General features: G+C 40.1%; 1 protein-coding gene across 1 annotated transcript in view; it reads left to right on the top strand.

Moving 5' to 3' along the window:
- The window catches only part of MYO3B (myosin IIIB), a 481,137-nt gene that overhangs the window by 363,257 nt on the left and 105,497 nt on the right, over nucleotides 1-12,383 (top strand). Inside the window, exon 29 of the mRNA XM_049772878.1 lies at nucleotides 1,457-1,559. Coding sequence (XP_049628835.1) covers nucleotides 1,457-1,559 — 103 coding nt within the window. The remainder of the gene's footprint in view (nucleotides 1-1,456; nucleotides 1,560-12,383) is intronic.

Here is a 12,383-nt window from a genome sequence, read left to right as displayed (position 1 = left end):
GTTTGGTGTCTCTGCAGAAATGAATTGTGAAAAAATGAAGTTGAACTGCTAGGTTACTGGTTTACACAAATGCAAAGGACACTTCTAATACTGGCAGCCCAGTAGGACATATCAAATTAGATGGGAAGGTAAAATAAAAGCCAACTAAACAAAAAACACAGAATGCCAACTACCAACAAAACAGCTTACCCAACTCCCAAACAATGATTTTATGACTCCATGGTGATATATATATATATATATATATATATATATACACATCAATTTTCACAAATTTTCTTTTAATGGAATATTTTTTGATAATTCTATGAGTCATTTACTTGTAATATGCAATTTAAAGTTATTTTGCACCTGTGAAGGGACCAGGCTTGGGTTTGGGGGGACTGGGGGTAATAATGGTAGGGGGAAGGTCACACTGGTGTGACTGGAATTGATTGGAACATAGAATAACCAAAAGAACTGTCTTATGAACAACTTGGTAAACCAAGTTGATTAAATAAAGTGAAATTTAAAAAAAGCTAATCCAGGGAGGAGAGAGATAGTTCATTGGCAAGGGTACTTCCCTTGCATGGGGTCCACCCAGGATCAATCCCCAGCATCCGATATGGTCCCCAACACCACCAGGAGTAATTCCTGAATGTAGATCCAGGAATAACCACTGAGCATCTCCAAGTATAACCCCAAATCATAATAAAATAAAAGTTTTTAAAGAACACTAAAAAAAAAAAAATCAAATCCTGCAAAGGGACGAGGTTGGGGCAATACTTTGAGCACCACTGTTGAAACATTGTGTTGAAGAGGAACTGGAAGTTAGATTAGGATTGAATGGAAAAGAGGGTGTGACTGATTAGTCATGGCTGCCAAAGTCCCAGAAAGGCAGAATCATAGCTTTCACCCTTGCTTTTGCGAAACTCTTTGATCCCAGCAGAGAAATGAAGAAATTGCCTATGCACAATGATTCCTACCACATATCAGTTTGTGCTTGATTTATACTCTTCACCAGTATCTAGGCCAGAGGAGGTAGCTTGTCTTCTTATAAGTGTGAGTGATTTTATCTGATTTGCTGACTGCGGTCTAACACCAGATGAGACCTGCGATAACTGGTTCTTGGAGTACTTAGTTAAGGATGCAGGAGGTGGGCCCGGAGAGATAGCACAGCGGCCTTTGCCTTGCAAGCAGCTGATCCAGGACCAAAGGTGGTTGGTTCGAATCCCAGTGTCCCATATGGTCCCCTGTGCCTGCCAGGAGCTATTTCTGAGCAGACAGCCAGGAGTAACCCCTGACACCACCAGGTGTGGCCTAAAAACCAAAAAAAAAAAAAAAAAAAGGATGCAGGAGGTGGAGTGGCAGAAGGAGGACAGGGAGGGAAGGGCTGGGTGCAGATTAGCTGAAGCAGCCCCACCTATGGCTGGCTCTATCCCTAGTCTCCTAAATTTGTGTTTGTTGTTTTTCTCAGTTCTGAAGGAATCCAAACATCATAAAACCAGTCTTCGAGCCGATACCAGCAAAAGTCATGCAGGGACTTCAAGCAACTGTCCTGCCATCCCCAAGAAAAATCAGTGAGTCTTAACCATCACCTTTCTCAATCTTAAAATTAGAGGCTGTGTCAGTGGGTAAGAACACAGAAGTATTTACTACACTTTTATTTTGGTGAGTTAAAGGAATAGTTATTAACTATGGGCCCTCTAGTCTCCCTGTGAGCCCTTGGGATATTCCGAAAAGGTTACAGGTAAAAAATTTGCATAAATGGGATGGGGACACCATGAAACTAGGGGTCAACAATGAGTTGGACAGGAGCCAGCGTGATAAGTAAATAAGTAAGTAAGTGATAAACGATAAGTAAGCAAGTAAGGCGCTTGCCTTGAATGTGGCCCACCAAGATTTGATCCCATATGGCTTCCAGGGCACCACCAGGAGTGATTCCTAAATGTAGAGTCAGGAAGTAATCCCTGCATCAACAGGTATAGTCCCAGAAAACAAAACAAAACAACAACAACAACAACAACAATAGGGCTAGGGGGTCCATAGAAAGAAAACAAGGTTGGAAGGAGGCCAGTGAAGAAAAGGTTGAAAAATACTGTGTTAGTGAGAAGGGAACCAAATGTGTTTTCCTTTAGATTTTTCCATATCAGAGGTAGTTGTCCTGTGAGCAAATGTCTTTTATTCTACAAAGTAACCTGCACACGAGTCTGTTTTGGGAGTTTTCTTTATGATAAAATGCACATTTAGTTGGGGCTGGAGAAATAGCATGGAGGTTGGACATTTTCCTTGACTCAGCTGATCAGGGTTTGATCCCCATTATACCATATAGTCTTCTGAGTCTGCCAGGAGTAGAGCAGGCTGAGTGCAGAGCCAGGATTAACCCCTGAGCAGTGCCAGTGTGTCCCCAGAACAAACAAAAATAAAACAAACAAAAACATACATTAAGATAAAAAAATACTTCTTTTAATTTTTTTAATTTTTCCATGAGATACAGATAAAGTTGGTTATCATCAAGATTCAGCCATCCAATATTTGACCCATTCCTTTACCAGTGTTCATTTCCTGTCACCAATTTCTCCAATTACCTTCCCTCACCCCCAGTCTGCATATATGGCAGACACTTTTCTCTCTGTGTCTCTTTTCTCTCCCCTTTTTTCTTTTTGGCACTGGGGTTTGCAATACTGAAAAAAATGCTGCTCAATTGAGGCAGTTTTGCTCTTTTTCCTCTTTCCCAACCCCAGTCCTCTAAGACCTTTGGCAAGACCTGGCTGTCCTGTAGGAGTAGGAATTATACTAATGGCATCTAGTGAGCTAGTGAGTAGACACCAGGGAGGCTGTACCCTTTCAGCAAGGCACCATATGACCTGCTCAACAAAGATTCCATCCTAAGAGGCAACATTCCTAAGTTTAAAAAAACATGGGTTTATGGATACACAAGAGATGTATCCACCTTTCAGTTAAGAAATAACTCAAAATGGATAGGGACGATTTGATGAAGAACCACAATTAGTTATTGTCAATATATAGCTGAGATGCAGAGAAAGGTGACTCTACTCTTTAGGCTCAGGTCACATTAAGTCAGACTAGTCCAGGGCACACCATCTAGCACTAAAGACTCAAGAACTTCCTCTTAAGGAATGTATAGAAATTTAGAAGTTCTAGAACTACTCTTCTAGAAGTTCCTTTTCATGGTCAACCCACATTAATCTTAGAATCAGTTTTCAAAACCTGACTAAAAATGTGGCCAAGAAGAGATGACAACTACACTAGATAGCAGATCTTGGCAAAGGGAAAGTAACTAGGATGAAATTTATGTTTCTTCCCCCAATTCAGTTGTAGAGAAACACACAGTAAGTGTATACTGCAGGAGTCAGAGAAACAGGTCACTAGGAAACTCTTTGCCACATCTTAACCTGGAAATTGAGTGATTATAATAATTTGTTATAAAAATAATATTAGTTTTTAGACTTCTTGTGAACATTTCTGAGACCTGACCAATTAAATTCTTATTACCTGCCTACTTTTTGTTGGCCTACCTTACAAAACCTCTTCCTTCAATAGTTGAGCCTGCCAAAAGCACTTGAAGGAATAGAACAGAACCATCATCTTAGCAATAATAAACTTTAGAACTTCTGATGCTGCAGTAGAATTTGACTCAGTCATTGAAGTAGAAGATTTAGGTGCTGGTGAGAGCTAACATTTGTCCTTATTTGACCTTGGGCAGATAGATCAGTGAGCCCATTCTATCCCAGCTTCAGCCCCTGCCTGTCTGCCCTCAACTTCAGCAGATAACTAGCTTTATTCAGAATATTAGGACCATGTGGCTCATCACATTTATGCTTCTTCCCTCCTCCTTAGATTCACTTATAATCATCTTCTGCTGTTTTTTCTCTCAGTGATTCATTCTCAAAAGTCTTCTAGTCCTCCTCATCCTGGCACTGGCTACTCCCTGCATCGGATTCCTCCCTCCAGGCCTTCCCTGAGAGTGAGACTCTGAGTCACCCAGGCCAACTAACTCATTTTCTCATCACCTCTTCCCTCCCCTCTTTAATCCTGAAATCTGATCTGTGCCCACAAAAACCACTAAAAGCATCATGAGAGATTCAGCTTCCAGTCACTAGAGCTTCCTTTTCATCAGACCGGATGATTTCAGTTCACAGACCTTGCCTTTCTCCAACTACGTTCTTCCATAATTTATTGTGGAACTGCAGGTCTCAGCTTTTCCTCCAAGAGATCTTCAATCTCTTTCTTCATTGACTCCATTCTCTCCACTTTCCTCTCTTCTCCCTTTCCTCCTTCATTCTCCTTTTTCCATTCCTGCTCTCCAATTTCCTCTCTCTTAACTCTTCTTTTTTTACTTTTCACCTAGGGGGACACTCTCAGCTCTGTGAGATGGTTCTCAGAAATTTGTTTTGAGCACTCATATGCATCTACTGGGAAACATTCCTGATTAGACCCCAGGACTCCACAGAGCAGTCTAATCTAAAGCACCTCCTCCATATTGCTCTTCTCCTTTTTGAAGCCCAAATTCTCCTGTATGACTTGGCTTCAAACCTGATGAAAGTTTTGGATAACCTCCCTCTCATATCACATAGAAGTAAATCATTTTCTTAGCATCCTTCCTACTCCATTATGTCCTTTCTTCATCTCCCTTCCTCTTTCTCTCCCTTCCCTCTCTCTTTTCCTCTTCCTCCCTCCCCTTCTCTCTTACCATTTCACAGGTCAACTTTAATTTCTAACACCTGATCAATTGTCCTAAAGCATATGTTGACTTTTCAAAGAACTTAATAACTTCTCAATTAGAGAAGACCAAAATAGTAATAAAAATAATAAGATCAAAAGAGGCTGTAACTTCTCAGTCAGCTATTCTAGGCCTTTCCTTCACTTCCTTTAGTTTCTCTCCCTCCAGACTCATCTCTAAAGTTACTCACCTCCTTACATGCTCTTCTAGTGGTCATTCTACTTCTGCTTCTCATCTCTCTGCCATTCATTCCCATAAGATACCTCATCCTGGGCCCGGAGAGATAGCACAGCAGTGTTTGCCTTGCAAGCAGCCGATCCAGGACCAAAGGTGGTTGGTTCGAATCCCGGTGTCCCATATGGTCCCCATGCCTGCCAGGAGCTATTTCTGAGCAGACAGCAGGAGTAACCTCTGAGCACTGCCGGGTGTGGCCCAAAAACCAAAAAAAAAAAAAAAAAAAGATACCTCATTCTATCCCTTTCCTCACTGGAGACATTAATTCACTACTGGTCCAAGACAGTCCTGACTCTTATCTATCAATTTATATCTTAAATTTAAATAAATTCACTGTTTTGTTTTGTTTTTTTCATAAAGAAAGTCTTGGGGCCGAAGAGGTGGTGCAAGCTGTAAGGCATTGCCTTGCAAGCGCTAGTTTAGGACGGACCGCAGTTTAATCCCCCAGAGTCTCATATGGTCCCCCAAGCCAGGAGCGATTTCTGAGCGCATAGCCAAGAGTAACCCCTGAGCGTCAATGGGTGTGGCTCAAAAACAATAAAACAAAACAAGAAAGTCTTGATATTGGAGGCCAGGAAGATAGCATGTAATGAGGACATGTGAAAGCTCTGGGTTTAATCCCCAGCACTCCACAGTCCCCTGAGCATCATGAGAAGTAACCTGCTACCTCCATGTACAGAGTAAGATATGGCCACTGATGACTACTAGATATGGCCTATACAAAACAAAACAAAACAAAAAACAATCAAATGGGAAGTATTGCTACTTTAAGAAAATAGCTAAACAATATTTGGTGCTGAGTTTATTCATATTATCGTATAAACTGTGACACTGGTCAGAATTAGCTCCTCCACTGGGTCTTGGACCCAAATAAGACAAACTTTGGTTTATTTGTCTTCATATCACACACTTGTCACACATATCATGAATTTTGGTTTACTGTGTGTCAGCAAGTCAGCCTTTCAAAATGAGGACTGATTCTTCTTTTTTCCTATTTTCAATAAATTTAAAAGAATTTAAATTTAATATATTTCCCAGACTGATTTCCCAGGTTCCTCTTCCTGACTCAAATTTTTACAAGAGAAATTTTTTTCCTCTTCAATCTTTAGATGGTAGAAGCAACAGATCCTAAATCAGAAAGTGTGTCAGGAGACTGGAGTACCATTTCTCCCCTTATACTTGCGGGTCGCCTCTATGCTTTGTCAATCAAATCAGAGAGGCTGCAAGGATGGAAGTTCCAGAGAAGGGCAGGATGTGTAGAATGACTGAAGAGTTATCTCAGGGCAAGAGGTCTGAGACACAAGGTTAAGGACTCAGTCAAGGACATCATCAAAGACATCATCTTCTTCCTTTTTTATTGGCTCTGCTCTGCATGTCAGTTATCTTTTACTTATAGTCGCCAGGTGACTGAAACAATACCTAAGTATCACTACATCACTTGGTCATGTCCAAGACAGCAACAAGATGTGGATGGCAAAAAGATCTCCTCATAGTCTCTCTCCATTCACCAGGAGGAAAACCTTTCCCAGAAGCCTAGATGAGCCCCTCAAACCTCATTGGCAAGAGTTTGCAGAAGAGGAGTCTGAAACAGTAAGCCTTGGCATTTTTAGCTGCTTGAGGAGAGAGCTGGCAGAGAGGAAAAGAGTGGCAGAAGGAATCAACCAAGGAGAGATGGAATAAGGCTAATTTAGAGGGAAGAATGTATAGGGAAGACCTGGTGAGAAGTATTGTTGAGAATAAGATTAACAGGGGCATGTTATGGTCTTTGCTGAGATCCACCCATCATTTACTCTGATGCCAAATATTACCCAGTTATCTGAGGGCAATTGTCACACCATCATTTGGGTTGGCATTGCAGACATCACAGAGTCAGCTCATCTGGAGCCAGTATCATGTAGGGAATAACTGGCAGGCTGAGTGTGAATCCAGATCTCCTGTTTCCAACAAATAATAACAACTAACATCTGATAATCATTAACAACTTCCTGGGCATGGTGCCTGATGTTTTACATGCATTATTCTATTTAATCCTCATAAGTCTCCAGGAGAGGTGTACAATATATAATTTCTAGCACTTAAAAATCACAAGCTACTTGCCAGTGTTACTTAGTAAAGTGAGAGAAGCAGGATTTTAACATAGAGCTGATTCCGGAGAACATACTTTTAGTCTGTAATTAAATTTTTTTTTCTTTTGGACCACACTTAGCAATGCTCATGGCTTACTCCTGCTTCATTGCTTATGTATCACTCCTGGCAGGACTCAAGGGAATTTACGGAGTGCTAGGAGTTGAACCGGCACTGGGTTGGCCACATACAAGGCAAGTGCTCTATCCACTGTACTATCTCTCCAGCCCCTTATATTTTTTAAAAGTCATTTTCTTTTCTTTATTTTTTTTCAGTTTTTGGTTTTAGGGCCATACTCATCAATGTTCAGAACTTATTCCTGGTTCTGTCTCTGGGATCATTCCTAGTGTGGCTCAGGGGATCATATGTAGTGTTAGGGATTAACCTAAGCCAGCTGCATCAAGGCAAGCCAGAAAGAGGCTCATTTTATTAAAAAAATATTATTCTCTTTTAAAATTTTCTTTCTCTTCTCTTTTGCTGTTGCTGCAATGACTAGAGATTGTACACATTTAGATGGGTGATCCCATACTTGAGTATTTGCCAAGGGGTGACATAAGTCTGTAGAAGAGGTTGTGGTGCTGGGAACTGCCAACAGCAGAGCCACTAGGATCATATGCAGGCATGTGGGACAGTGCGAGGAACTGACTTCCAGCTTCACCAGCTTCACACTGGCATAGCAGGTGGCTTCGCCACTGAGTTACCCCCAGACTCCTTTATTGGTGCCTTCTATTGCCTCCATAGGTTCTACTTCCAGCCATGTGGAGCTTCTCCTCTCTGCTCTTGAGAATTTTCACTGCAGACATCTTACATAACAGTTTGATAAAGAATAAACCTTGATTGGTATAAAATTATCACCCAAGATTGGTAGAAACATTCTAGTACTAAATTCCCTCACCCCACCCTAACCCATATTATTTAACACATTTTGTTATATAATATTCTGATTATTAAGACAGAAAGATAGAGCACAGTTTCCTGGGTTCAGTGGAGTTTCAACTTTACTAAGAAGCTTTCAGGAATTATGGGAATGGAATTATGATCTTTATCTACATAAAGAATTGATTTAATTTTTCTATTTTTCCTATTTTAATTGAATTATTATGTTTGCAATACTGGGGAATTTCAGGGGAATTTTACCTCTGTATGTGGAAAAGACTCATTGCAACAACCACCAAAGTGAGAGTCATCACACCACAAAACAAAACAACCACCCCCCAAAAAACACCCCCATTACCCATTCTTCAAATTCTCCAATTCTCTCTCAAATTCTTGTGGAGAAGGCAAATGGGAGAGATGCCCCCTTTAGTAAATAATATGGCAAGGCCTGGGAGGATGGAGCCTAATGTCAGAAGCACAAATGAGTGCTGGTGGGGTGCCTGGTGGTAAACTTTTCTACGTGAACCGTAACAGTGTAAGTTCCCTGATACAAACGAAAAGGTCCTTTATGTTGTGGGGCTTTGTTCCCATGAGCGTAATCCTTCATTTTAATGCTGATAAATCAATAGTGAGGATTATGCCCTTAATTTAATTTGGCCTGCATATGGCAGAGCTCTCTAGCAGGGCTTTTATTTGTCATTCTTTAGCACATTCTTTGTTCAATCTGTTGTTGTGTTAAAAAGAAGCCCCTGGAAGGAAAGCAGGAGAAGGATATTGAAACTGCAGATGTTTCACCCTGCAGCCTGTAATGTGCCTCCCAGAAGGGACTTCCCAGTGCCCGCCTTCCTCACCGAAGAGTCAGCAAGCAACAGAGCCTTCAGCAAAGCTGAGCTGGCATCTCAGGAACAGAAAAATGCACACATATTTCTCCCTTGTGTCATCCTGGTGGCTCAGAGGCTGGAAGCCAGTTGGGCTGACCTCAGAGATTATGAGCCAGAGAAGAAGCTTCCCAGCCAGGGCTGACTGTAGGCCAGATTTTCCTGTGGGCTGTGAAATACAGATTGCCACATATTTACACACACACACACACACACACACACACACACACACACACACACACACACACACACCATGGGGGGTCATGACAGAACTACGTGGCAGAGTTAAGATGAAACAAAACTTTTCTGTACGTATCTGGGCAGGGAGATAATTTCCTTTTCTCTATTTTTAAGTCCCTGAACAATTTTCCTTCCCACTTTCATTTTGCTCCCTGAATGTTTTGTGGCCCTCTTGCAAATCTCCTATCACTAGACCAAATGCAAAGTTGATGCACTAAGCATAGGACTTAGTAAGAATAGAGCACAACAGGAAAGACAGCCAGTAACATAGAGTATAGTGAGAGGAATGGTGGCCTTCCTTCTTTTATGAAGTGCCTATGAGGTTGAAAACATTGTAAGGGCCATCTCATAGGAGAAATAGTGTAGGATTTGTTGACAGACCTGGGTTGAAATTTTAGCTACTTACTTACTAATTGTTAAACTTGGAGTAAATTTCTTCATATTTCTGAACCTTAGTATACTAAGTTGCTAAAGGAATCATCATGAGAATAGAAGATAATTTATACAAAGAAACTAGAACAATTCCAGTCACACTTGTTTTGCATGTGTAGAGCCCCCACTCACAAAACAAAAACAAAAATAATCTAGACGCACAATTATTAAATTCTCTATACAGAATGAGGGCCAGTTGTTAACTATGCTGATAAAGCAATAGTACTCACAAGTAGTAGTATTTAAAATATTCCTGTATACTTAACCTCTATAAAGGGTCAAAATTTTTCTAGATTAGCTCAAAATAATATACTAAAAAAGTCAAAGGTTCCCATACATTAAAGATTTTAAATAACGCTCTACTTAAACTTGGATACCAAGTTTTATTTTCTTTTATTTCTTACTCCTATCTTAGGATAAATCAGAGGCTGGCCTTAGACACCACAACTGCCATGGACTTCACTGTCATGCCCTGAAACATAACTTTCAAAGCTTGCTTGGCTGCTAGAGTCTTCTTAAGCTGTCTTGATTTTAAAAATATTAATTGGTCATATTTATTTTCAAAATGTTTTTTGAAGCCAGAAACCTTATCACTAACTGAAAAAAAGCTTCAAGGGGAAATCTGTTTTGAATTATATTTTTCCTTGTGAATTTGCTTATGGTTGTACATAAATATTTATCTGAACAATTTCAACAAACTTTAAATCACCATTGATCCTTAAGCACAAGACTCTTTTAGAAGAATTGTGGATGTCAAGAATGTCAGCAATCAGAGCTCTCTTTATAGGTCGAGATTCCAAGGGACAGAGGCCTCTTGGAAAATATTTGGAGCTGCTTGGTAGTTTTCAACATGTCTTTTGTTTTTATAGTTCAGTCTATCTATTCATGCTATCCCTCCTTAATAGAATTCTCTTGCCAGCTCTTTTTTTATTTGTTGATATTTTATAGTCCTCTGAGGTTATATTCATATGGCACCTCCCATGTGGTCTTAACAAAAGAAGGTCAGGAGAAGAGCACCCCAGGAAGAGAAATGGAGCAGACCAATGAAGGGTATGGGCTCAGCACATAAGGAGCTGAGATGTCCAGTGGGAAGAAGGCTGAAAGAAAAGGAAGTGGCTGGTGCAGTGAGAATAACTATAGGAATCTATGGGCTTATGGGCCACAAAATACAACAGCCTAAACAGCTGCACCCAATATTGAACCGTGTTCCATAAGCCGAAAGATGTGTTCCCATATGCATTGGAACAATAGGGTCTGCGGATGCATTTTGTACAATAATTTTTGAAATTTCTCTTTTTCTCAAAACACAAAAGTAAGTTTCACAAAACAAATCTGATTTCTGATGATTATTTCAGAAATTGGAGTAGCCAACTTTTATCTACTGGAATTGAGTACATGATCTTCCTTCAAAACCTCCTCCCCGACTTGCTCAATTCACAGCCTGTCTTACCAGTATCTAAATTCAATTTTTGCTAGCTATATTCAGGGCTACCATGTAGGTAGAGAAAACAGTTCAAGAAACAGAGTCATGAGGATGACTATTCCTTTCCAAATTAGGGTCTGTGTCCAGCTGGCTCAAGAGTCTGGGACAAGTGAATTGTATTCCTAATAATGGAGCCTACAATGTGGTCATTGTGAGAGTAAAACACAGAAAATATTTAGAATACTATTTAGAATATTTAAAATATTTAAGTACTATTAAAATTCTATTCTAAAACTATTTATAATACCCAGGATGTAATAAGACTGCAAAACTGTTAGCACTGAGATCTGGAGAGATAATACAGGGATTAAGGTGCTTGTCTTATTATACAAGACTCAATTGTCTTAAAAGGTTCAATTCCCAACATCACATATGGTACCCCAAATGCTGAAATAACCGCGAGCATAGAGCCTGGAGTGAACCCTGAGCACCGATAGTTGCAGCCGAAATCATTTTTTAGTTTTTGGGTCACAGTGGGAGGTGCTCAGGAGTTACTCCTGGCTCTGTACTCAGAAGTTGCTCTTGGCAGGCACCGGGGACCATATGGGATGCCGGGAATTGAACCACTGTGTGTCCTGGGTTGGCTACATGCAAGGCAAATGCCCTACCACTGTGCTATCTCTCTGGCTTCCAAAAGCATGTTTTTAAAACTAGAATTATTATTATATTCTGCATGAAACAATAAACCCTAGGGTTGAAATTATTCTCACTCATTTCCATATGACTCACCAAGTTTAGAATCCTTGGTTATATATATTTATATGTATTTATAAATATATATGAATAAAAATAATTAAAGCACATATGAATGAATATATTCCCCTTCAAAATTTATTTCTGTTATGTCAAAAGTTTAATTTACTTCTTCCTCAACTTATAAAGCATGAAACTGACTTTTGCAAAAAGCTAGCAATGAAACCATCTAAGTGAAGATATGTGCTGTTAACACAACTTTGTGGGTTTTTTTTAATAAATAGATCTACTTTTTGGGGAGGGTGGGCCAAACCCATACTCAGGGGTTACTCCTGGTTATGTACTTAGAAATTACTCCTGGCTCGGTGGACCATGTGTGACACCCGGGGATCAAACCCAGGTCCGTCCTAGGTCAGTTGCATGCTAGGCAAACGCCCTATCACTGAGCTATCGCTCTGGTCCCTGGATCTAATTTTCTTACTGAAAAATAAAGATAGGTTCAGGACAATGCTTAATTATTTGCCTTCTTTATAAATTTATTTATTAACAGGCAGTTGTCTGTGGTTAGTATCTAAATATAAAAGTTAATTGTAGCAACCACACTTGGAGAATGGAAGTAGAAATGATGATAAAACATGTGTTTGACTTGGATTCTCTGACCACTTCCCTCCTCGCATTAGATCCAAACCTGAAGGCAGTG

The sequence above is a fragment of the Suncus etruscus genome, chromosome 5, assembly GCF_024139225.1.
Source record: "Suncus etruscus isolate mSunEtr1 chromosome 5, mSunEtr1.pri.cur, whole genome shotgun sequence".
Lineage (NCBI taxonomy): Eukaryota > Metazoa > Chordata > Mammalia > Eulipotyphla > Soricidae > Suncus > Suncus etruscus.
Note: the sequence above shows the minus strand (reverse complement) of the source record. Positions and strands in the feature narration are given on the sequence as shown.